The 26778-nt window shown below is 35.2% G+C and overlaps 2 protein-coding genes across 2 annotated transcripts; one reads left to right on the forward strand and one right to left on the reverse strand.

Moving 5' to 3' along the window:
• Window positions 1-934: 934 nt before the first annotated feature.
• Window positions 935-14162, reverse strand: LOC123268587. The gene is made up of 5 exons (XM_044733812.1): window positions 13989-14162; window positions 13642-13785; window positions 13260-13418; window positions 1412-1570; window positions 935-1244 (listed from the first exon to the last, which is right to left on the reverse strand). The coding sequence occupies exons 1-5, from the start codon at window positions 14052-14054 to the stop codon at window positions 1101-1103; spliced, it is 672 nt and encodes a 223-aa protein (XP_044589747.1). The 5' UTR covers window positions 14055-14162; the 3' UTR covers window positions 935-1100.
• Window positions 14163-14980: 818 nt separating this feature from the next.
• Window positions 14981-18798, forward strand: LOC123269739. The gene is made up of 4 exons (XM_044735574.1): window positions 14981-15155; window positions 15405-16329; window positions 16458-17964; window positions 18175-18798. The coding sequence occupies exons 1-4, from the start codon at window positions 14981-14983 to the stop codon at window positions 18796-18798; spliced, it is 3231 nt and encodes a 1076-aa protein (XP_044591509.1).
• Window positions 18799-26778: the final 7980 nt, after the last annotated feature.

The raw sequence follows: 26778 nt of genomic DNA on the forward strand, positions 1-26778 counted from the left end.
ATGGGGGATCAGAGGATAGAAGAGAAAGGAGTTTAGGGTTTAGTGGGTAGGGACGTCAGCGTCGAGTTTTAGTATGACGCTGCGTCGAGTCGCCACATATCCAGGCCAAACAGCTATGCCTAGAATCCGTAAAAAGGATTCCCCCCCCTAAAAAAAAAAAAAAACACACACACACATACATACATACATACATACATACATACATACATACATACATACAGACACGGTGACGTCACCGCGGATAGCCAGGAAAGCTTCCTAGGACCTCAAAACGTCGAGATCTAATGAAAACTCGATTTTCGAAAAACGGGGTGAAAACAATAGCTTCCCGATTTTTTAAAATTTTCAATTTTCTTAGCGGGAAGTTAAAAATTTTTTCATCGTTGGGAAACTACACTATCCCCGGGCGACATAGGCTACATTACATCATAATTAATTTAAACATTTTTGTTAAATACCCGTGCGAAGCCGGGGTGACCTGCTAGTTTAATAAACTATATTATACTAGCCATATCAATTATAGTTATATTGTTATAGCAATAAACTAAAATCCACTTATTGTTTGTGTATCTGTATCTATGTAAATAAGGTTTGTTCACAACACATGCGCAGTACTTTTCTTTTCTGAGTGGACAATGGCGCGAAAGATTTAAAAGTATTTGTAATTTATTTTAATCTATTTTATTATAGAAAATGAGATTATAAGGCGTGCACTTTTGGATTTTCCTAACTTTTTTTTGTTTTTTTCTCAACATTATTCTTAAAATGTACGAAAATTTACCTATAAGTTAATTTTTGAGTTCTTCGAACTTCAAAATATGAATTTGAATCCTCTTCTGTTTCCCAAATTTAAAAAGGTAAGTAAATAAAAAAATGCACAGCCAACAGCTTAATCAGTAAATTTGAATTTATTCCATCAACAGCTTACAATACAAACAGAAAACAGCAAAATGAGACTATTTTTGTGTCAAGTAATTTTTCTATAATCGACCATACTTTCATTAAATATTTAATGACGAATTAATTAAATTTTTACATTTGGTTTACATTGTCTTCAATGGACAACATTCAAATGCATGACATTGAAGTTTCGCTAAGCTTTATTGAATTTCAAAGAATATATTCACGATGATTAATTTTTTACCCTCGATTGTAAGTTCAAAAAGTGATTTATATTGGTTGCGAGGAAAATCATCTGGGAACGTAGCTGTTGATAAAGTATAACCTTCACTGCCATAAACACCCTAAAAATATTAAAATAAAAGAAATAGAAATTAATAATCAATAGGATCTAAGTTACACAAATTTTACAAATTAATTCAGTCATGTTGAGGAAATGACAAAAAATATAACGCCTCTAGTAAAAAAACTTTTTTTAATTTTAATGATTTAAATGGATCTATAGTCTTACCATTTTAGGTGGACAATTATCTTCACGAAATCCAAACACACGAAGAAGAGGGCCCAGGATAACAGGTTCATTTATCATGTCACATAAGGGCATTTGTATATCGATTCCTGTGTTTACGACATATTCACCCAATGATGCTCCTATTATTCCCCAATATCCCTGAAAATGACAAATCAGTTGTGTTTTATAATTTCTCATATTCTGTTAAAAAACGGTGTAAAAATGAACTTAATTTAACACCGTTGAATGTTATGACGCACTAATAGAAAAGTTAACTGGATTCAAAAAAACAAATCTTGAACCAAGAACTATATTTTGAAGAAAATGTATTTCTTGAGTCAAAAGAAAAAATTCCTGAGCCAAGAAATTATTCTTTTGCCTAGGTTGTGTCCAGAAAAAAGTAAGTCCTATTAATGTATTTTCAACTCATACTCATAATGTAGCCTTTGTGATCGTATGCTTTAGAAAAAAATCTGGAAAACGGTTAACCCTAAAGGCCATCCCTGCAATTTCCCACTAATTCCATATCTAAGCGCTTAAAATTGCACTTATGACGTTTTTGGGCTCTTCGAGCTCAGAAATACAATTTATATGTTATTTCGCCGAACTCTCCGAGCTTAAAGAGTTCACCGATCAACCGATTTTGACAGGACTGGTGGCAATCGACGTGGTTGTTTGATGTTGAGAGTTGATTAGTTTTTGGAATTGATTGGTGAAGCCGTTTAGAAGTTATTCCAAAAAATCGATTTTTTGAAAATTTTATTTTTGAGATTTCTCAAAATCTAGCAAACCGGATTGATTCAAATTTTTACGAGATTTAATGGCAATGATATTCTTTGGATCGCCGCCTCTTTCGATCCGATCGGTCGAGCCGTTCAAAAGTTATAAGAGATTTCCATACACACACACTCGATTTTCTCAAAACGGAGTAAAACCAATAACTTCCCGATTTTTGAAAATTTTTAATTTTCTCAGCGGGAAGTTAAAAAAGTTAAGTTGTTCCAAATGTGCAGTTCTTAAGCACTCGGGTTATACGTTAATTAATCGACGTAAAATTTAAATACACAACAAGTTTTCACTAATAATCTCATCAATACTATTTTCAACTTTTTAATAATTTATTATTAAACGTCAATAGAAAAAAAATTTTGGAAACGGTTGACCCTGCAGGCTATTCCTGGTACTTTCTGCTATGTACGATTTCAAAACGCTCGGTAAATTGTTTTCTAAAGTTTTGAGCTCTTCGAGCTCGAAGATTTAGTACTTGTACATTAGGGTGCTTCATTTTTAGGCGATATTTTTTTTCTCTGAGCTACCTGAAAATCTGATACTTAATAACAAATAAAAAATTATGCCACCGGGTAAAAGGCTTTAAGTGCAATAGCGGCTTAGCTCATTTAAAAATTCAATTTCCTATTTAAATAACACAGAAAAAATTTTTTTATCGGTTTCAACTTGATTTTTTGACGTGAAAAAAATTTTTTTGGGAAAAACGCATGTATAATTTTTGTAGAGCATAAAATTTTCTACAAAAAGTTCCTCTGCGTAAATTTTATATTTGAGATTTCTCAAAATCTATCAAGTCGAATTGATTAAAACTCACAAAAAAATTTGACGGCAACGATACTCTTTCGAATGCCGCCAACCACGTTTTGATCGGTCAAGCCATTCTAAAATTATAAGGAGTTACACACACACACACACACACTCACACACACACGCGCGCGCGCGCGCTGGCGCACGCGAAGAGACACCCTCGTAGAAATAGTCAGAATAGCTTCTCAGGACCTTCAATCATAGAGATTTGGTGAGAAATCGATTTTCGAAAACCGGGGGGAAACCAGTAGTGGCGAGTTAAAAATTCTAATGGAAAAATATTCAAACAGTATTTTAACAGCGAACGTAAAGTTAAACACTTCCAAAAGTGTTAATTCAACACCGCTTTGGGTATCACGATTTAATACCAGCGATATTAACACCTATATCATTTGGACGTTCATCGGTTTTTTTAGAGTATTCATTGATTAGAAATTAAAAAAACTGAGAAATAGTGAAGTATTTTTTTTTAATCTTTCCTTGAGATTTTTTTTTGTGTTTTCAGAAAAACATTAACATTTTGTTTTTCAATTTTAAAAAATGTTTTCCCATAAAAAATTACATATCACAGTCAATTTTTAAATGAAATTTATCACAGACTTCGAAGAATTTCTGATTTGAGTATATATTTGAAAAATATATTATGACCAAGAAAACTGAAAGTTAATAACTATTGTAATTTATTACTTGAGTTGTTGGTAAGAGCTCTTTTACTATTGTAGTATTAAAAAATATTGCATTATTATCATCAATGTAGGTATCCGGTTCTGTGAAAAATTCTTCATTGATTAGTGGACAATCTATATCTTTGAGAAGTACAACAAAGTTTCCCTAGAAAATGAACAACGTACTGTTAATATATTATAAAAAAAAATTAAGTAAAAGTTTAAATGATACACGATCTTAATTATCAAAATTCAAAATACCTGTACGCTAAAAAATTGCGCTGTCAAAACAATTAGAGCACTCAAAATCATTTTTGGGTAAAACTTGTCTCAGCGAAAAATATATTAAGTAATTTCGTCGATAAACTGTAATTATAAGCTCCGGAAACTATTCCCTGAAAATTGCAACTAAGACAAGTGACTGCTATCGAACAGTATAAACACGATTGTCTGCATGCTCTATCAAAGGAAACTTATATAAACTCACTACATGAGGCTGTAAATAAAATCAGCTATCTAATCAATTAATCAATCTTCTATTTATTTCCAAGCATAAAATCATTTTTCGACGATGAATATCATATTGAAAATCGCGATTTTGATATAGAGTCGGATTGAAAATCACAGAGACAATCTTGCTACAATCAAAAAACTGTTTTAAAATAACCTTCAGATTATGCTTTGTTTCCTATATTGGCTACCCACACTGAAAAAATATATATACGCATATATGCTGACAAAAATACATATACGTCGCACATATAAAATACTAGCTGTTACCCGCCCGCTCCGCTGGGCGCTTTATAGAATTGTATTTTTAGATCTAGATTTGAAATTTAATTGGAAGATTGTTTTGACTTGCACAGATTCCAAATTCCATCAAATTGGTCTGTATATTGTGTCCACATGATTATTCTAGCTAAAATTCATTGTAACTTTCAATGTGCAATCACTATAACATTCCCGTGGCTTTCTTCCAAAAATGAATATTAATTGACACGAAGAAAAAAAATTTTAAATGAGCATTGTAAGTTTTAGTTAAAGTAATTGCAGGTCTCATAAGTGAAGTTGAAATCTGCCTAGCTTAAATTGTGACGAATTTCGCTGTTAATTAAAATTTCTTCCGTAACATCAATTATACATAGAAAATTATTTGTACTTGTTTTTTACGAATTTTCTTAAAATGAGTAGCCAAATTTTTTTTCTATATCTCATGTGTTTAGAAAATGCAATGCTTTTAATCTGTTACATTTTCGCGATCCCGTAATAAGAACAATTCATCGGTTATGTGATCAGCAAAAAAAAATGTATGTAAAATTCTTAGTCGACTTTTTTGCCGCTGCCAAAGAGAAAATTGTTGTAAGAAAATATCACTATTAAGAAAGAAAAATATTTAAATCCGTTGACCTTGGAGGCCATCCCGGTATTTGCCTGTTTCTCTTCAGATTCTATCAAATTTTATATTTGTAGGAACTGTATTTAAAGAATATGAATTTTTTGACAATTATTACTCCCGCACTTCTATATGGGGGAGGAATTTCGTAAGATCCTATTCGAGATAATTTCTACATTATAAATAAAAGATTTCAACAAAACTTCGAGTCTATAAAAACTATCGATTGGAAATGAGAAATTTTCATTGTTAACGCCCCCACCATCCCTTTTGGGGTTAGAATTCGAAAAAATCCATTCTCAGCTGAACTTGACATCGTACACGAAGATTCCTACCAAATTTAGAATCTGCAGGAGTTACAGTTTGGAAATTAAAATTTTAGATTTTGACACCCACCCCCGCAATCCCTATCGGAAGTAGAATTTTTTGGGATCCGTTTTGAGATGATCTCACGACAAATGAAAGATTCCTACCTAATTTCAAGTTTGTAGAAGTTACAGTTTGGAAATGGAAATTTGAAATTCTAACACCCACCCCCGCAATCCCTGTCGGAAGTAGAATTTATTGAAATCCGTTTTGAGATAATCTCTACATGACAAATAAAAGATTCCTACCAAATTTACGCCTTTTAGAAGCTATGTTTTGGAAATTAAGATTTTTTTTTGTCAACACCCACCCCCGCAATCCTTAGTGGGGGTGATTCGTCGTAAAATCCGCGCTTAGATTATTTCTACATCACATAGAAGATTCTTACCAAATTTGGAGTCTATAAGAGCTATAGCTTGGAAATTAAAAATTTTAATTGTTAACATCCACCCCCGCAAACTCCTGTGAGGTATCTTAAAATTCGTTCGTATATTATTTCTACATCTCTTAGAGAAAATTCCTACTTAATTGGAGTCTGTAGGAGCTATAGCTTGAAAATTAAAAATTGTCATTGTTAATACCCACCCCCACAATCCGTATTGGGAGTAGGCTGTCATTAAATCCACTCTTGAATCATTTATACATCACATAGAGCAGATTCTTACCAAATTTGGAGCCTATAGGAGCTACAGCTCTGAAATTTAAAATTTTCATTATTAACACCCACCCCCGCAACCCCTTGTGGAGTAGGATATCGTTAAATTCGTTTATAAATTATTTTTACATCACTAACAAAAAATTCATACAAAATTAGGATTCTCTAGGAGCTATAGCTCGGAAATTTTTAATTTTCATTGTTAACGCCCACCCCCGCAATCCATATTGGGAGTAGATTGTCATAAAATCCGCTCTTAGATCATTTCTACATCACATATAGGAGATTCCTGCCAAATTTGGAGTCAATAGGAGCTATAGTTTAAAAATGGGAATTTTCCATTGTCAACGCCCCCGCAACCCCCCTTGTAGGTGGAATTTCGTAAAATCCGTTCTTAGCTGACCTTTACACGGCGAAAGAAATATTCCTACCAAATTTCAAGTCTCTACGCTTTATGGTTTCAGAGATATCGTGATGAGTCAATATATAGGTGGAAATCTCTTATATATATATAGATATACGCCACATACTTTTTTTTTGCCCCCGTATATGCGGCATATATTTTTTTTTAGCAGAAACAGAACTTATTGCAAGTTGTAGCTATGCACAGGAAAAAATTTCCAAATGCTAACAAGCAGACGTTAATGTTACCATTTTTAGATAAATGAAAAAATGAAATTTTTTGTAACTATAACGATTAATTAATAATAATTTGACTTAGATTATTATATTGAAACGAGTCAATACTGTAATTAAAAATTTTGATGCTCAAAAATGTACAATAAAATTAAATTATTCATGTAAGAGTAATAAATTGAAAATTAAATGGAATTTAATGTGCATTTTTTTAAATGTTACCGTTTAACGGGCTATAACTTCGAAAATAGTGGTTCTACAGTCTTTGTTTAAAGAGATATTTTTGTAGAGAATTTAATTTTCTACAAAAGCCATCAGAAGGTTTTTCGAAAAAAAACTTTTTTAATAACGAAAAGTCCACTTAAAACGAAAAAAAAATTTTTCCTGTGTTATTTAAATGAGAAATCGAATTTTTTGATGAGCTAAGCCGCTATTAGACTTAAAACCTTTAGCTCAGCGGCATAATTTTTTATTTTCTATATACTACCAGGTTTTCTGGTATAGCAGTAAAAAAAAGAAATATCGCCTAAAAATGACACACCCTACTGTAGATAGTACCTATTTCTACATTATCATTTAAACTGTTTCCATCTTTCCATCCAACATCCCTGATAGCCACCTTACCTATAACGTACTGTCAATTTACGTCCGCAATTTGAAGCAAACTTGACGGAAAGAGTTGGCAAAGCAAGTGATTACCTATTAGTAACCTATAACTTACTCTGCAAATGGACGTCAAAACTTGGTGTACAAGTATTTCTGTCAAATTGTAGTAAAGTTGAAAGGAAATTTAACTACAAGTTTGATTGGTGAATATTCAAGTTGCGGACGTATATTTCTGTCAATTTGCTTACAACTGTTGTTGAATGAGGAATTACCGCGAACTTGATATTGAGCGTGTTCAGCCGAACTAAGTCCTCAGTAAACTTAGTAAGATATGTATAGTATAGTAGATAGATATATGTATAGCAGGGAATGCTTTGATTATACTTAGGCTAACTAAGTTTACTCAGGACTTAGTTGAGCTGAACACGCTCATTAAGTTAACCGCAACTGCTAGAAGTCAACTACTTACTGAGAAAGCGCTGGCTATCAGGCATTGGTGTCACTACTATGGAAGATTTAACTCGCTATCATCTCAGATTGAACTAAGTCCCATCTAATTATTTTTAACTTCCCACTAAGAAAATTAAAAATTTTCAAAAATCGGAAAGTTATTGGTTTTACCCCGTTTTTCGAAAATCGAGTTTTCATCAAATCTTGAAGTTTTGAGGTCCTAGAGAGCTTCCCTGAATGTTCTCGCGATGATGTCCGTATATCTGCATGTATGTATGTATGTTTATGTGTGTGTATGCCGTGTCCTCGTCACCATGATTTCTACCCTTGCGGTCATCTGAAAAATAAAACAATGATGGATTCTTGATTAGTACGAATGTCGCTCTCGCATGAACCAACAAAACTGAAAAAAAATTTTAACTTCCCGCTAAGAAAATCGAAGATTTGCGAAAAATCGAAGATTTTCGAAAAATCTGGAAGTTATTGTTTTCACCCCGTTTTGCAAAAATCGAGGTTTCAACAGATCTCGACGTTTTGAAGTTCTAAAAAGCTTCCCTGACTATTTTTACGATGATGCCCGTACGTCCCACACTGTGTGTGTGTGTGTGTGTGTGTGTGTGTGTGTGTGTGTGTGTGTGTGTGTGTGTAAACCTTTTATAACTTTTGAACGGCTTGACCGATTTGATTGCAGTTGGTGTCATTCGAAAGGTCTTCACCAAACTTAGATTTCCTGTAAGTTGGAACCGATTCGGACCAGTAGATTTTGAAAAATTCAGACGAAACTGGCACGGCAGCAATTTGAGTTGTGAACACAAAGAACGTTACCGTCAACAACAGCGGAAGTGGAGCAGGTTTTGTCTGGATTCAAACCCCCACAACCTACTTCATGAGCGTCTATCTCTCACCTAACGAAGGGATTAGTGTGTTCCGACAGAAACTGGCAAATATAGAAGATGCGATCACTAAGTTCAACGGCGAAGTCATCTTAGCCGGAGACTTCAACGCTAAATCGGCTGAGTGAGGCGCTGCTTTCTCATACGACACCAGAGGTAACGAGGTCGTTGACGTCGCGGCTAGACTCGACCTCATAGTGCTAACACCGGGAGCACCTCGACCTTTAGAAGACCAGGGTACCAAGAGTCCATCCTCGACATTTCGTTGGCGACTCCAAGGACTGCCAACATGATCGAAGACTGGACTGTATCCGAAGAATACAGTGGCAGTGACCACCAGTTTGTGACATTCAACGTTGGATTGTCATCTACTCCGGTTTCACAACGCGACCTTTCTAAGCGGAAGTGGAATGCCAGAAGGCTTGATCCAGAGGCATTGCGAGCTTCACTTGCACGAAGCTGGTCTATCCTTCAGAACAACCCGACTCCGGATACCTGCAGCGAGACGGAAAAGGCAGTGCTAAATATGATGAAGGAGATTGCTGCCGCATGTGTCGCATCTATGCCGCGGCTGAAAAATAGGAGTTTCCACAGGCCGGTGTACTGGTGGTCAACAGACATAGCAGAACTTCGCAAAAGATGTCATAAGCTACGTCGCCGCGCAACGAGAGCCGCGAAACGCTCCCCAAGCGAGGACTTGTATTCAAAAGAATACAAGCAGGCCAAAAAGACGCTAAACCGAGCCATTAAAGCAAGAAAAGCGATATTGTGGAAACAGATTTGTAATAATCTCGACAAGGACATCTGGGGCAAAGCCTACCAAATTGTCACCAAATGACTTGAAAAGGCTTCACCAGGAGCGCCGAAGTCTCCTGCCTTAATAGACAGCGTTGTAGCGGAGCTTTTCCCCAAACACCTGCCGCGGGAGAAGAAATACTACTCTAAAAACAGCGAAGGAACACCCTTCACAACTAAGGAACTACAAGACGCGGCCAAGTCACTCAAAACAGGAAAGGCAACTGGACCTGATGGCATCCCGGAAGCGGTGATCAAGATTGTAGCCCTGGAACAAAGTTATAATGACAGCAACACAAGCATGGTCTGGTAGCCTCAAAGCTCGTAAAGTATGTCTCCTCCTCACGCTAGATGTCAAAAACGCATTTAACAGCGCAAATTGGAGAGACATTTTAGATGCTCTGGAGCACAAGTTTGACGCGGAGCCAGAGAATCTGGCACTAGTCGACAACTACCTGGACGAAAGAAAGCTAATAGCGGAAACTACGGAAGGCCCACAAGAATACGCCATAACGGCTGGCGTACCGCAAGGCTCAATAATGGGGCCCGATCTATGGAATGCGGACTACGACGAGCTTCTTGAAATCTCGTTACCAAAGCAAGTAGAGCTAACGGGCTTTGCAGACGACGTTGCGGCCACGATAGTAGTAGACAGCGTAGAAGAGGCCGAATTACTGATCCGGGAAACCATTGACGCCGTCGAGACCTGGCTTGATAAACACCACCTGAAACTCGCCAAGCATAAAACCGAGATGGTTGTTCTGACACGTCAAAAATGGTTCCCAAAAGATATTCGCTGTGGACATGGAAGAAACAACACTGACGTCAACAAGGGCCCTGCGCTATCTAGGGGTAATGATAGACGAGAAACTATCTTTCCGTGAACACCTTGACAGTGCATGCAAGAAAGCCTGCAAGACGGTGTCTAGCCTAGCAAGAATCATGACCAACACTATGGAACCAAGAACCAAAAAGAGAAGAGTTCTTCTAGAAGTAGTCCACTCGGTACTGCTTTATGGAGCAGAAAAATGGGCAGACATATTGAAACAGAAGACCTACCGACGAAAAATAGCAGCAGTGCAGTGGCGAGGCGCTCTCAGGGTTGCCTGCGCCTATCGAACGGTTTCCGAGGCGGCTATATTGGTCATTGGGGGAGCCGCACCCATCGACCTACTCGCGTTTGAGAGATCGAAACTCTATGACGCTAAAAACAGTGGCGAAAACATGAAAGACGCAAGAACGAGGATAAAAGCTGAAACGCAACAAGAGTGGCAGGACCGATGGACATTAGGAGAGACGGGCAGATGGACGGCACGCCCGATCCCAAACATCAACGTCTGGCTTTCTCGAGAATACGGAGAAACGGACTTTTTCTTGACCCAGATATTGACGGGATACGGGCAGTTCAATGCCTATCTTTTTAAGATGGGAGTGCACAGCACACCAACGTGCAAATACTGCCCAGACAAAATTGACAACGTCGAGCACACGTTCTTTGAGTGTGACCGGTGGAAGGACTACAAAAGCAGTACTGATAAAACAATTGGCACCACGCTCTCCCCTAAGAGCTTAGTAACCTGCATGATCAAAAAAGAAGATAACTGGTCAGCTGTCGCAGCCTATGCGCAGCGTCTTTTAAACGAAAAAATCGCAGAAAGAGACTAGTAACTAGGAGCAACCGTCGTGAGACGCAACATGGACTGGATTGAAGTAATGCTAACGCGGTCCCGATCCAGTCTTCCCCGTAACATTTATGGGGAAAGAGAGAGGAGGATGTTTAGTTGGTATTGTTGTCAATAATATTGACTTCCGAGTCCGACATACCCAGGACAAACATCTCGTCCTGGTATACGTAAATGTATTTGACCTCCTCTATAAAAAAAAAAAAAAAAAAAAAAAACATACATACATACAGCTGCACGGACACCATCGCGGAAATAGTCAGGGAAGCTTCCTGTGACTTTAAAACGTCGAGATCTGATGAAAACTCGATTTTCGCAAAATGGGGTAAAAGCAATAACTTCCCGATTTTTTAAAATTTTCAATTTTCTTAGCGGGAAGTTAAAAAATTAGAAAAACGGTTGACCCTAAAGGCCATCCCTGCAACTTCCCGCTACCTCCATACCTAAGTGCTCAACAATTCACTTATTTTCTAAGCTCTCCGAGCTCAAATAAATCGCTGTTCTGTGCTTTTGAGCTTTTCGAGCTCAAAAGGCTAATGGAAGTTTTCTAGAACAACTTTTAAGCCAGTTTTAAGCGTAAACTGGTCAGACTAAAAATTTCATAGAAATTCTGAAAAAAACATTTTTTTTAATTTTTTTCGACAACGACATCTCACGAACAAATCAACCGATTTTGACCGGACTGATGGAAATCGACGTGGTTTTTTGAGGTTAAGAGCTGATTAGTTTTTGGAATTGATCGGTTCAGCCGTTTAAAAGATATTTCAAAAAAACAAATTTTTGGAAATTTTATTTTTGAGATTTCTTAAAATTGATCGACTCAAATTCTGTAAATTAGTATCAGAATTTTAGAGGCAAAGGAACTCTTCAGAACGGCGCTTATTTCGATCGAATCGGATGATCCGTTCAAAAGTTATGAGAGATTTATATACACACACACACACACACACACACACACACACACACACATTCACGGTGACATCACCGCGGAAATAGTCAGGAAAGCTTCCTAGGACCTCAAAACGTCGAGATCTGATGAAAACTCGATTTTCGAAAAACGCACGGAGAAAAAAATTTTGCTATAGGAACTCTATAGTAGTTAGTTAGTTGTAAAAAGTTCCAGTAGGTTAACGTTTTCTTATGGTAACAATACCGTTTGGCTCCTGCAACTTTACATCGTTGAGCTCTGAGAGCTAAACGTTATTTACCTCTCATAACTCTACAGGATCGTTCTGAGACTATAACAAATTTTTGGCAGTCTGATTAATAATTTTTTTTACGATTTAGCATTGATAATTTAATAAATAAATGCGACAGAACGAATTTATATTGCCAACAATAATTGTATATGACAAATAAAAATAGTATTATAATAGAAATAAAATAATAATAGAACTTATATTACAAATAAAAATTATTTGTAAAATAAAAATATGGTCGTCACAAAATTATCTTATTTTCTTGATTATATTAATAAATATTGGACATAAAATCACTACCGTATATGCACAATAAAAGATAAATAAACGAAAACAAATTTTATTTTGTGTTAAATGGGGTCTTTTGAATGTATTTCGATAACTTATTACTTATCACAATATATTCAACTAATAAATTTAATTAACAGTCACTGCAAATGAACCTTGAAAAACCACAAATACAAAACTGTTCTAACGAAATTCAATTTGACAAAAAAAAAACCTATTTCCTTAAATAAATAAACTGGAAACTTAATTGTCCTCATATATTTTTAATAATATGGATGAGTAACAAAATAATTCTGTTTGTCATTTTAGAAGGTTATGAAATATGTCAGCGCACTCCACTACTGCGCAACGTAGGGCGCTCCCAACTATACCGTTTGGCTCTGAGAACAATCCCGTAGAGCTCTGAGAGCTCAACAACATTGAGTTATCAGAACTAAATAACATCCACAGATTATGTTACTGTAACTCTACAACGAATAGTAAACTGTGTATAGTTGTGGTAACTCTACAGTTAGGTTACCAGAATGAAATTTTTTTTTCCGTGCGGAGTGAAAACAATAACTCCCCGATTTTTGAAAATTTTCAATTTTCTTAGCGGGAAGTTAAAAATTTAATAAATCTTACAGGAGATGGTGGACAATCGGTCGCCACAAATCCAAATAATTTGAGATTTGGAGCCAGTATGACAGGTTCATCGAACATTCCACAGAAGCCCATCTCAAAATCTAATCCAGTTTGTATGACATATTCACCCATCGATGCTCCTAGTAAATGAAAGTGGGCCTAAAAATTATAATTATTCATTATGTTTATCATTAATACAATAATATTAATCATATAATATTCATTAGAGAAATTATAATTATCACTTTTCGGATTTAAGCTTATTAGGTACACCGCGCCGCGATCTTGGGAGTTTTAGAGAGACGCCTGACAGAAGGTTAAAGTGATATATAATAGTGTATTTACAATTTTTAATAATAAAAATGATAAAAACACTCATTACCTGAACATCAGGCGGAAATTGTTTAATTATCGAAAAGTTAACAAACGCTTGGTTATTAACATCTATATAAACATCTGGCTCGGTGAAATATTCTTTACTAAAAGTTTGACACAATGCATCCTCTATATTGATTTCGAGAATACCCTGAAAAGTAAACAAAAACAAAGATCATTATTGCACAATGAAATATTCTTTGTAATTTTAGTAAATCGAGTATGTGTTTAAATTTTTTTGAAAAATGTTTATCTTTCTTCCGACAACTTCTACAAAAAGAATTTTCTTTCGTAAGAACAAAAAGATAAAAAAAATAAGGCGACATTTAATTAAATCAACGACTTTTGAAATACCTGTATTCCAATGAGTTGAGGTATGATTGCAATAAATATGCCTTGAATCATTTTTTTGATAATCATATTTAAGTAAATCTCTTCAAGTAATATGTATACTGATCAATTCTATAAAACAGTTACTAGAAAATAAAATTATGAAAAAATAATGCCGTCGACTGGTGTGTACAGTATCATCACCAGCGATCATTTACATAAAATGAAACAACAATGTCATGCAAGATTGTGCTACAAAGAAAATATTATGAATAAATTCCGTTGTTTTTTATTGAATTAATTAGATTATCTACACGAGTTATCTTTTTTTTTACATTCGAACGTAATTAAGTCTATTGTAAATTTATTTATTTTATGCATTTCTGATATTCGTGACAATAGACTTTATTAGATACCGAACTATGGCATTCATCTTTATTATACAACTTTTGAAAAGTTTTTCTGCACGCTTCATTCAGATCGTAATTTTCGCCATTGAACATTATGATTGATTAGTATTACAAGTTTTGTATAATGTTTAATCATTACTAATCCAAAAATATTTTATATATTTTTGTCACCAATTATCGTTGAAAATGATTTGGTTAGTATTGAAAAATTTTGAATCATTACAAATAATTTTTAATCATGAAATAATGCTAGAATTTTTGTAACTAGTTATAATTGGAAATAATTTGATTAGTATTAAAAATTTGTAATTATGTCAAATAATTCGTCATCGTGAAATAATGTTCGAATTTTTATTATACTAAGCGTCTCGTTCTCGATGATTAAATAATTGATTACATGTACTGTTAGTACGTGTCAACTACACAACGTTTAGAGTTTAAATTCAAATGCTTTTTCGCGCCAGTAGCCATCAGCGCCTGGCGCGCACCCTAGCAGTCTCATATTGTTTTGTTGTTTCAACAACAACGGACGTGGGTTACAATTACTGGAATAAAAAACTTAATAATTTTTTTATTACATAATCGCAAAAATTTGATTTTTTAACGATGGGGAAATCCAAAAAACGTTCCCGATCAAGTTCAGTGGAAAGTAGACCCCCCAAGCTATCTAAGAAAGATTTACAATGCCAAATTGAAGCCATCGCCAAGAGCGTCCAGGAGCTTTTAAAAGCGCAACAGGATTTGCAGGCTACAGTTAACAAAACTGCAGAGCAGAATAAAGGTGAGAATGGTTTGTTTTTTGGGAAAAAATATTACACATGGGTATATGTGTTGGTGTGCCTCTTCCATACGAAGTTTCACACAGGTTATTTCCACATGAACATAACCTAGTTCTCTATGGACATAAAGTTTGATGTTTATTTTTTTTTTTCCAAAGCATTATTTCCACACAAAATACATGCAAAAAAAAAAAAAAAATGCTTAGCAAACCATCATTATAAAAATTTTTTTTTCCTTATTTTTATTACAGTGGAGGTCAATATTTCCAACAAGGAAAATTTAGAACCCAATAAGGGGACTGGAGCTTTGACAAATGCGGTCATAGCCGAAGATTCGCAGGGTAAAGACACCCAGTCTGACATAAAGGTTTTGGAGGACGGAGAGGTTCCTGAAGAGGCTTCAATGGTGGACGAGCTCGATTTGGACGATGAACTTCGTGAAGTGCTTGGGGAAGAGATCCCGAACACGAATACATCAGTCAAGGTAAATGACAGCCTGAAAAGATGGTGGGAGACTTGGATGTCAAAGGGTTTAACTGAAGAGGTTAAAAAAGCTCTACTAAAGAAATATGTTCGAGATGGAGAATTCCGAACTGAAGCACCCAAGGTTAACCTTGAAATTCAGCGTCACTTGACTGAGATCGCGAAGAAACGTGATGATCACTTTACTGACACACAAAATTGTGTAGGGTCAGCATTATCGTCTTTAAGCTCAGCTATATCTCTGTTGTCAGATAGCTCATCAGAGGAGATCGATCAAATTACTTTGACGAAATATCTCTGGGACACTGGAAAAATCTTGAGTGATGTTTTCCACCAACAGTCAATAGCGAGGAAATCATTTATTACTCCGACTCTAGATAAGGACATAAAATCTACTCTAGAGGCTAGTATCCCAGACGAATGGCTTTATGGTCAGAAACTTAATGACCAGGTTAAAGATGCAAAGGCCATCGTCAAAGCGGCTGCATCTTTAAAACCTTCTGAAAAACCAGCTGTCAAGAAACAGGCATCCAGGACTGCGTCTCTGGGAAACTTGAGAGGCCCACCTGCGAGGTTCAGGCAGGTGGGCAACTATCAGCAGAGAAGATTCTTCTCAAACACGAGATACAAGCCGAGATCCACGGCAGGGACGTCGAAGCCCCCACTGAAGCCCAACTCAGAGAAGAACAGAAAGTAGTGGAGATTGTTGTTGAAGAACAACAAGAGGTAAATAAATTAGCAGGCAGACTCAGTTTTTTCACAGAGAATTGGGAAGGTGTTTCACATGATAAATTCATCTTTGATTGTCTTAAAGGTTATAGTATTCCCTTTAAATCCCAACCCATACAACTTGTAGAACCCAGTGAACCTGTAAGGTCTCCGAGTGATGAAGTACGGGTCCAGCAAGCTGTCGGTAAACTTTTGAAAAAGGGGGCTATCGAGCCTTGCTCAGATATTGAGGGTCAGTTTATATCATCGTATTTCCTAGTACCAAAAGCAGATGGATCGGATCGTTTTATTATTAATTTAAAGCAATTAAATGAGTTCATTGAGACATATCACTTCAAAATGGAGGACCTGAGATCCGCTAGAGATCTCATTGATAAGGGCGCGTTCATGGCTAACCTAGACTTGGAGGATGCGTATTTCCTGGTCCGGATAAAAAGATCCTCTAGGAAATACCTTAGATTCAGATTTGAGGGCCAGCTTTATCAATTCGTGTGTCTACCCTTTGGCTTGTGTTCTAGTCCTCATACATTTACAAAAATAATGAAACCGGTGGTTAATAAACTTAGGTCAAAAGGTTTTTTATCGGTAGTATATCTCGATGATTTTCTATGTGTAGGCAAAGATTACGAAGCTTGTAGGAATAATGTGCAGAGTACGATAGGCCTCTTAGAGGAACTTGGTTTTATTATTAACTATCGTAAGAGTACGACGACTCCTAATAGAAGGTGTAAATATCTAGGTTTTATCTTGGACTCGGAGAAATATTGTGTAGAACCTACAATCGAGAAGAGGGTATATATTAGGAAGCTACTAGATTCCATAGGGTTGAAAGAACGGTTTAGGATCAGATTTATAGCTCAATTAATTGGGGTACTGGTAGCATGTATTCCAGGCGTAGAGTATGGCAGAGCATATTGCAAAAGATTAGAAAGAGCTAAGTGGTTAGCTCTTACATTGAATAATAATGACTTTGAGGGTTTTATGACAATAAAGGAGGGCGTTTTGGAGGATCTTCAATGGTGGAGAGATAATATAATGAGCGCTAACAGCAGAATAAAGTCTCACAAATATAGCATAGTGATAAGTTCAGATGCTTCGAGGACAGGCTGGGGAGCGGAAGCTGGAGGTGTTGTTACAAGGGGTTTTTGGAATCCAGAGGATCAAAAACACCACATTAATTATCTAGAACTTTTAGCAGCTTTCTTCGCTCTCAAATGTTTTGCTCACGAGTTACGCGACTGCGAAGTCCTTCTTCGTATAGATAATACAACAGCGATCGCTTACGTCAATAAAGCGGGCGGAATTAGGCATCCAAAGTTATCAGATCTAGCTAGAGAGATTTGGCAATGGTGTCAATTAAGAGGGATTTGGCCAAGGGCAGCATATATTCCATCGAAGCTGAATGTAGAAGCAGATGCCGCTTCCAGAGTAGAAAACCTGGACACGGAGTGGGAATTATCCAAAGAAGCCTTCCGAACCGTATTGAACACTTTTGGTTTGCCTTCGATTGATCTCTTTGCGTCGCGTATTAACAGGAAGTGCGTAAGATTCTATTCGCGCTATCCAGACCCAGATGCAGAATCAGTAGATGCGTTTACGGTTTCTTGGAGAAACGAATTTTTTTTATGCTTTCCCACCCTTTGCCCTAATTTTACCAACCTTGAGAAAAATAATCAACGATGAAGCATCGGGTATCGTAGTTGCTCCTTTTTGGCCAGCTCAACCATAGTACCCGTTATTCACTTCCCTACTCTGTGAACCTCCATTGATTTTTAAGCCTTCATTATCCTTATTATTATCTCCTTCTAGGCAGGAGTGTCACCCCTTAGCGAACAAGTTGTCACTAGTGGTCGGGAAATTATCCGGCAAGCCTTCTTCACCAAGGGCATCGGAGAGAAATCAATAGACATCATGCTCAGTTCATTGTCGGAGTCAACGATTAAGCAGTATGAGGGAACATTGAAGAAATGGCTAGCTTTTACTCAAGCAAGGGATATCGATGCCTTTGATCCCCAGGGTACGGAGGTCATCGAGTTTCTTACAGCACAGTTTAATGAAGGGGCGAAGCATGGCACTCTTAACTCTATGCGGGCTGCTATTTCTTTGATTTCTAAAAACAACCTCTCAAAAGACTCCTTATTATCAAGGTTCATCCGAGGAACCTTCAAGAAAAGACCATCGCGACCGAAGTACTCCGATACCTGGGATACAGACCAGGTCCTGACATATATTGAAAAATTGGGAAACTTAGATAACTTAAAATTAAAAGAATTATCAGAGGTAGCAGTGACACTCCTTATTCTCATCACGGCACACAGAATGCAGACTTTGTCCTTGATAAAAACTGAAAATATCACTAAGACTGCTTCTGGATTAAAAATTAAGATACCTGATTTGATTAAGACTTCAAGAAGAGGAAGAAGACTTGTGTAGCATCTATCATATTATACTACTTAGAGCGTACTAAAGAATTAAGAACCAACTCGGATCGACTGTTTATTGGGACTGTAAAACCGCATAAACCAGCTGGCGCTCAGACGATTGGGCACTGGATAAAGGCACTTCTTGCTAAAGCAGGAGTTGATACGGAGACTTTCAGCGCCTACAGCGTTAAGCATGCATCCGTGTCGAAGGCATATAAAAGAGGAGTAGACGTGGACACTATTAGAAGAACCGCAGGGTGGTCATCCAAGTCCACGATTTTCGCCAACTTCTACAATCGACCGATTCAAAGTTCTAGCGAGAGTTTTGCACTTACAGTAGCCGATAAGAAGTAAATAATGTGTGATTTTGACAATAAAGTTATTACTGACTCTAAACTTCTACATGTAATCAATTATTTAATCATCGAGAACGAGACGCTTAGTATAATTAAACGATCAAGCGAGCCCGCCGAAGGCGGGCGAAGCTCGATCGCAATTATACGTAGCGTCTCGTTCGAAGATGATTACTACCCTCCCGATAGAGATTTTGAGCCCAAAAAAAAAAAAAAAAAAAAAAAAAATATAGGCCCAGTAATCATCTAGTGAAAGGTGGGATAACTTTACATAGGTCAAAATTAAAAAAAAAAAAAAAAAAAAAAAAGTAACAAATAAATAAATGAAAAAGACTCTAAAAATATGAGACTGCTAGGGTGCGCGCCAGGCGCTGATGGCTACTGGCGCAAAAAAGCATTTGAATTTAAACTCTAAACGTTGTGTAGTTGACACGTACTAACAGTACATGTAATCAATTATTTAATCATCTTCGAACGAGACGCTATGTATAATTGCGATCGAGCTTCGCCCGCCTTCGGCGGGCTCGCTTGATCGTTTAATTATCAGTTATGAGTGGAAATGATTAGTTTAGTGTAAAGAAAATTCCAATAATGGTAAATTATTTCTATTGGCGAAATTTCGATTAAACGAAATGGTTTGATAAAATAACCAATGGTTAATATTATAATTATATTCAATGTTATAGAATAGTGTACATCATTTTTAAAATTGATCATTCATCATTTCAAATGGTTGTTAATGCTAATTTCGGCTAGTAGTCCCTTAGCTGAACAGGAAAGTCTACATGCGCATTTATGTCCCCGGGTTCTGATAATTGATATTTACGTATTTTTTGCCAAGGATTACGAAAAACTAGGTTATTTTGCTCGCAAATAGTAAATTTAATTGTGAACAACAATTTAATTGTTTAAACCACTATAACTCAGGAACGGCTGATTTGACAGGAAAGTTTATTAAAAAAAAAAAATGTTTGAAATTAAAAAAACTAACAAAAAGGGTTCTCATTAATTTTTTGATAAAATAAATGTTTACAGAAATATCACAAAAAACGATAAGTAGCGGTCGGACCTCTCTGTCGCGTGCACGCATTGCACGGACTCTATTGACAAACGACAAGCAAAATGAAAATCCAAAGACGAAAAAAATTAGAAGTTCGGTATTTAGCAAAAACTATAAGATGAACGCGATGAGTACCTTAAATGGAAACATTTTAAAGTGTCAAAAAATCGATGAGTTTAATCCATCCCATGGACACGAAGAAACAGCCCCATAACTAATTATTTTCAGCTAATTTTACATAATTTTCAAATTTTAAAATTCATTTCTCGGTGTTCGCTTGAGATTTAGAAAAAAAAACTCATGGAAATCATAGAAGAAACTCTACAGAAGATTTCCACGACCATAATCGATCAATTCATCTCATGGACACCGAGTAACAGCCTCATAAGTGGGGTTTTTTTGACGAATTTAACAGAAATTTGACTTATAAAAATTCAATTCTCGGTTTCCACTGGGAATCGAGAGAAGAAACTCATGAAAATAATTAAATAGACTCTATAGAAGTTTTCCGGACCCATAATCGATCCATCCACCCCATGGACACGAAGAAACAGTCCCATAAGTGCCGTTTTTTGACTAATTTGACAGAAATTTAACATTCAAAAATTCAATTCTCGATGTCCACGGGGAAATAAGAGAAGAAACTCATGAAAATCATAGAGTAAAATCAATAGAAGAATTCTAAACCCATAATGGATCGATGAACCCCATGGACACCGTTTAACAGCCCCATAAATGGCGTTTTTTGACAAAATTGACAGGAATTTGACTGTTAAAAAATCATTTCTCGGTGTCCACTGGAGATTAACGAAGAAAACCAATGGAAATCATAGAGTACACCCTCCAGAAAATTTCCAGACCCATTGTCAATCGATCAACACCATGGACATCGAATTACAGCCTCATAAAAGGTGTTTTTTGACTAATTTGACAAAAATTTGACGTCTAAAAATTCATTTCTCGGTTCTCCACTGAAAATTAAGAAAGAAAACTCATGGAAATTATTGAGTAGACTCTAAAGAAGATTTCCAGACCCACTATCAATCGATCAACCCCATGGACACCGAGGAACAGCCTCATAAAAGGCGTTTCAAGAATTATTTGTCAGAAATTTGACGTCTAAGAATTCATTTCTCGGTTCTCCACTGAAAATTAAGAAAGAAAACTTCTGAAAATCATAGCGTTGACTCTATAAAAGATTTCCATACCCATAATCGATCGATACACCCTATAGGCACCGAGTAACAGCCCTATAAGTGGCGTTTTTTAACTTATTTGACAGATATTTGACTGTTAAAAATTCAATCTTCGGTGTCTACTCGAAATTAAGAAAGTAAACTCCTAAAAATTATAGAGAAGACTCTAAAGAAGATTTCTAGACCCATAATTAATCGATTAACCCCATAGACACCGAGTATCAGCCCCATAAGTGGCGAATTTTAACTTATTGGACAGGAATTTGATTCTTGAAAATTTGAAAAAGATTGCGATCGCATGCAAATGTCTATTTTATCAATTTTGCGATATGGTGAACTCTAAAATTTTCATAAGTTTTTTTCTTTAATTTTTCAAGAATAACTAAAAATGAATTTTTATAAGTCAAAATTCTATCGGATAAGCAGAATTGAGCATTTTATCAGGTTGTTTTGTCATGTCTATGGATTGTATCGTTCGATTATAGGTTTTAAAATCTTTGGTGGAGTATACTCGTTTTTTTCTAAATATTGAGTAGACACCGAGAATCGAATTTCTTAAATTCAAATTTCTGACAAATAAGTCAAAATTCGCCTCTTATGAGGCCGTTTCTCGGTGTCCGTGGAGTGGATCGATGGATTATGGGTCTGAGAATCTTCTATTAAGTCTACTCAAAAATTTCCATGAATGTTCTTTCTTAATCTTCAGTGGACACCGAAAATATAATTTTAAAAAGTCGGATTCCGGTCAAATAAGACAAAATTCGTCTCTCATGGGGCTGTTACTCGGTGTCCATGGGGTGGATACACCAACTATGGGTCTGGAAATCTTTTATAGAGTCTACAGTATGATTTCCATGAATTTCCTTTCTTAATTCACAGTGGACACCGAGAATGGAATTTTTAAATGTCAAATTTCTGTTAAATTCGTCAAAAAAAACCCTACTTATGGGGCTGTTACTCGGTGTCCATGAGATGGATCGATCGATTATGGGTCTGGAAATATTCTGTAGGGTGTATTCTATGATTTCCATGAGTTTTCTTCCTTAATCTCCAGTGGACACCGAGAAATGAATTTTCAAAGTTAAATTCCTGTCAAATTAGTCAAAATTCGCCGCTCATGGGGCTGTTACTCGGTGTCCTTGGGGTAGATCGATTGATTATTGGTCTGAAAATCTTTTGTAGAATCTATTATTCAATTTTCATCAGTTTTTTTTTCGTAATCTTCAGTGGACACCGAAAAATGAATTTTTTAACATATTATTTCAGTGAAATTAGCTAAAAATTGCCACTTGTGGAGCTGTTTTTTCCGTGTCTATGGGTTCGATTGATCGATCATTGTTCTAGGAATTTTCTTTAGAGTCTCCTTATGATTCTCATGAGTTTCTTTCCTTGACCTTCAGTGGGGTTCAGGGGTTGTTTTTCCGTGTCTAGGGGGTGGATCAATCGATTATGTGTCTGAACATCTTCCGTAGAGTCTACTTAATGATTTTCGTTTGTTTTTTTTCTTAACCCCTAGTAGATACGAAGGAATGAATTTTTGAATGTAAAAATTCTGTAAAATTAGTTGAAAATTTTCAGTTATGACAAATAAATTAAAATTGTTAAATAAATGAATGAATAAATTGTTGATAAAGAAATTTTTTTTTGCTATTATATTCAGAAATGCAAATTATGGTTAAAAAAAATCGATTCCTTAATAATTTATTTAAATAATCAAAATATGAAAAAAAAAAAAAAACGATTATTAACATTAAGATATAGCTTTTCTGAAAAAAATTTTTTTTTCAAAATCATTATTTTCTTACGCTAACAATAGTGTGAGAAAAAATTTTTCAAAAATATATCTATTTAATCCATTTTTAACTTCCCGCTAAGAAAATTGAAAATTTTCAAAAGTTGGGAAGTTATTGGTTTCACCGTTTTTCGAAAATCAAGTTTTCACGGATGTTGACGTTTCGGGGTCCTAGAAAGCTTCCCCGAATGTTTCTGCGATGATGTCCGTATGTCTGTGTGTGTGTGTGTGTGTGTGTGTATGTGTGTGTGTGTGTGTGTGTATGTGTGTATGTATGTGACCCTCTTATAACTTTTGAACGGCTTGACCGATTTTATCACGGTTGACGTCATTCCAAAAGGCTTGACCAAACTTAGATTTTGAATACTGTAACGGGTAATTTTTGATGTGTTTAAAAAAAATAATTAAACTAACGAAACAATGCTGCGACACCAACGCCCCCTTGCTCGAATCTGAAGCTCGCCGAATTCCAGGGTCAAAAAGGGGGTTGTTATCAAAACGACAATAAACGTCAAAACAAAACTCAATTAACTGTAAATAAACTATAAATAACTAAGTCTAAATAAATAAATTCAAAATGTCAAAACAGGTTATGATAAAGTCAAAATAAAGAATTTATTTATCAAAATCAATAAAATAAATAAATGAACAAGATTACAAGTAAACAAAAACACACGTGGTACAATTTTAGGTTATATCAAAAACCCCAAAACTAAACCAAACCACACAATAATATTACGTCGGTAAACGCACGCGTACCTTCCGTCGGTGATCAAAACTGGTCTTTACAAAACAAAATCCTCTCACACATACTCTCACTCGCCGTGAGCGTCAAAATCGCGAACTACTCTTCAAAAACTGGTTCCCCGCTTCCCCAGGAGACTAGCCGTCACCCCTGGGCCCTAACCTCTACCCCGAGAGCGAATGGAGAGTGTCCTCTTCGCCCCCACCTACACGGCGTATGATCACCTACTGGAGTTTGACAGAAGGTCAAACGTCCAGGGAAGTCAAATCTTGTTAAGAGTGCAAAGGTACTTACCAATGTTCTAGACGAAACCAAGGTAATGTCCCTCCAGGTGTTATTTGTTGGAAGAGTATTCACCACAAATAACCACTCTGTCTAAGACTTGCTTTTCCCGAGCCAAATTTTGGCGGTTATCATTTTTTGCCTAACTCTCTTGTAACGAAAAGGAAGAGTCGTTTTAGACACCTGTCCGGTGTTCTCGAACTAGCATTCAAAAATAATGATTTATTATTTTAATCGCAATTTCCTTCATTTTCTATCCATTCGTCTCGCCAAATTCTAAGTTTTTATTTTTGAAACTCAAATCTTTATTATTTTAATCGCAATTTTCTTCATTCTCTATCCATTCGTTTCGTCAAATTCACAATTCTTTATTATTTTAATCGCAATTTCCTTCATTATATATCCATTCGTTGGTTTTTCCATACTAAATTGTCCTCGGGACTTATAAAATTTTCGCTTACCTAATTTATTTCTTACAAAAATAATAATCGTCATTTCTTTCATTATATATCCATTCGTTGAATTTCCATACTAAATGGTCCTCGGGACTTAGAATAATTTTGCCAGTCTTTTAATTTCTTTTACAATTTAATCATACCTTCGGTAACAATAATATAAAATTTTTAAATAAATACAAAAATTAAATAATTAATCGCCGTACTAATAACAATAATTGTTTCTATTAATTTTTAAGTAATATAAAGAAAATAAACTAAAATACTCAGATACAAAAGTAAAATCTGGGTCATAATTATAATACAACTCTGTCTTTTCTTCTTTTTGTTTTTAAACAACTAATAATTACTAACTTGTAATTTAATATATGAAACGAAATAACTCAATAGTTCAACTAATCTTTGGAACTCAAAAAAAACCGTAATAATAATAATAATAATACCTATTCGAACAAAAACATAACTATAAACGTTTATTTTAAACGATAAACAAAATTAAATTAAATCAAAACGAGGATTGGACCGTCGAGTAGGCAGCCGCTGTTGCTCCCCTCCTCGTTCCGCCTTCTCGCCCTACTCCTCAGCTGTCCCTGTCCCCAAATTTTGGTCATAATACAATTAGGACCAATTCGAAACGGTAGATTTTGAGAAATCTCGAAAAAACTACAAAAAAAAAATTTTTGGAAAGTTGGTTTTTTTGGAATAACTTTTAAACGGCTTCACCGATCAATTTCAAAAACTAATCAGCTTCTAACATTAAAAAACCACGTCGATCGCCGCCAGCTCGGTCAAAATCGGTTGATTCGTTCGTGAGTTATCGTTGTCGAAAAAAAACCGAAAAAAATGTTTTTTTGGAATTACATCAAAATTCCTACTTCGATCGATTAAAACTTAAAAATTCGTTGAGGCCTGAAAAACTGCATCGAGTGCGACCACCAACCGCGTGAAAATCGGTTTGTTCATTCAAAAGTTATTGCTGTTTGAAAATTTAAGAAATAGTGTTTTATTAAACTTCTACCAGATTTTTTAGCTCAAAGAGCTCGAAGAGCTCAAAAATATAGTAAGTACAATTCTGAGCGCTTAAGTATACAATTAGTGGGAAGTAGCAGGGATGGCCTTTAGGGTCAACCGTTTTTCTAATTTTTTTATAAAAAATTTATAAACCAATGGCATACAAAAATTTGAAAAACAATCATACAATACCTAACAACAATATTAAATCAGATATCGCTTGAAATTGAAAAAAAAAAAATATTTAATAAGGTAAAAGAACCAATAGATGATCATGTACTAGTATATAATCACTCCATGTATTTGTATACCTATATTTGTGAATGTAGATATACAAATACATGGAGTGATCATATACTGGTACGTGATCATGTATTTGGACTTTTACTTTATACATTTTTTAAATTAAAAATTTTTTTTTACTTTAAAAATTAATAGTTAATGAAATAAAAATATTTTATAAACTTTCATACCGTCATGAAATATGTTGTTGAGTATGTTTATCAAAAGGGCTCCAAGAAACAAAAAATTTATAGTTATTATTCAAACTCTTATGCCGCCTTCTATGATAACACAAACCCTTAAAAAAAATGTTAACTAACAATTGAATAACTTTTTGAAAAATGGTGATACAACTTTCATTATCGCGAAATCATACTTATTTATTACCATTTTATTTTATTTTTCTTTTATTCATTCTGAATAATTTTAAAATAATTATAAATTTTTTAATAATTTCAAATCAGTTTTAATCATTTTTTCACAATTAAAAATGGTTAAAAAATTTTAATCATTTCAAATAATTTTAAATTTTATTTTTATGATTAAAAATGATTTAAAATTCTTAATCATTTTAAATAATTTTTAATTATATTTTTATGATTAAAAATGATTCAGAATGATCAAAATTTTTTAATCATTTTAAATCATTTCGTTTTATCAGGGGATGTTAATACATTTATCAATATAGGTCTAAGTTAGTAATAATATGAACTGAATGAATAAATGCCACTAAATAGATCATAATGTCCGAAAATACTGACTTTATAAATTATACCGGAATTTCATTGAATTTGAGTGATGAAATGGTACGAAA

This window comes from Cotesia glomerata, linkage group LG7 (assembly GCF_020080835.1).
Source record: "Cotesia glomerata isolate CgM1 linkage group LG7, MPM_Cglom_v2.3, whole genome shotgun sequence".
Lineage (NCBI taxonomy): Eukaryota > Metazoa > Arthropoda > Insecta > Hymenoptera > Braconidae > Cotesia > Cotesia glomerata.

Coding starts and splice junctions, on each gene's coding strand:
- LOC123268587 (XM_044733812.1), bottom strand. CDS start 14,054: ATGATTATCAAAAAAATGATTCAAGGCATATTTATTGCAATCATACCT. Junction 13,419..13,641: donor AATTTCCGCCTGATGTTCAG/GTAATGAGTGTT, acceptor TATAATTTTTAG/GCCCACTTTCATTTACTAGG. Junction 1,571..13,259: donor CCGATTGTCCACCATCTCCT/GTAAGATTTATT, acceptor TGTCATTTTCAG/GGATATTGGGGAATAATAGG.
- LOC123269739 (XM_044735574.1), top strand. CDS start 14,981: ATGGGGAAATCCAAAAAACGTTCCCGATCAAGTTCAGTGGAAAGTAGA. Junction 15,156..15,404: donor AACTGCAGAGCAGAATAAAG/GTGAGAATGGTT, acceptor TTTTTATTACAG/TGGAGGTCAATATTTCCAAC. Junction 16,330..16,457: donor AACTCAGAGAAGAACAGAAA/GTAGTGGAGATT, acceptor TAAAGGTTATAG/TATTCCCTTTAAATCCCAAC.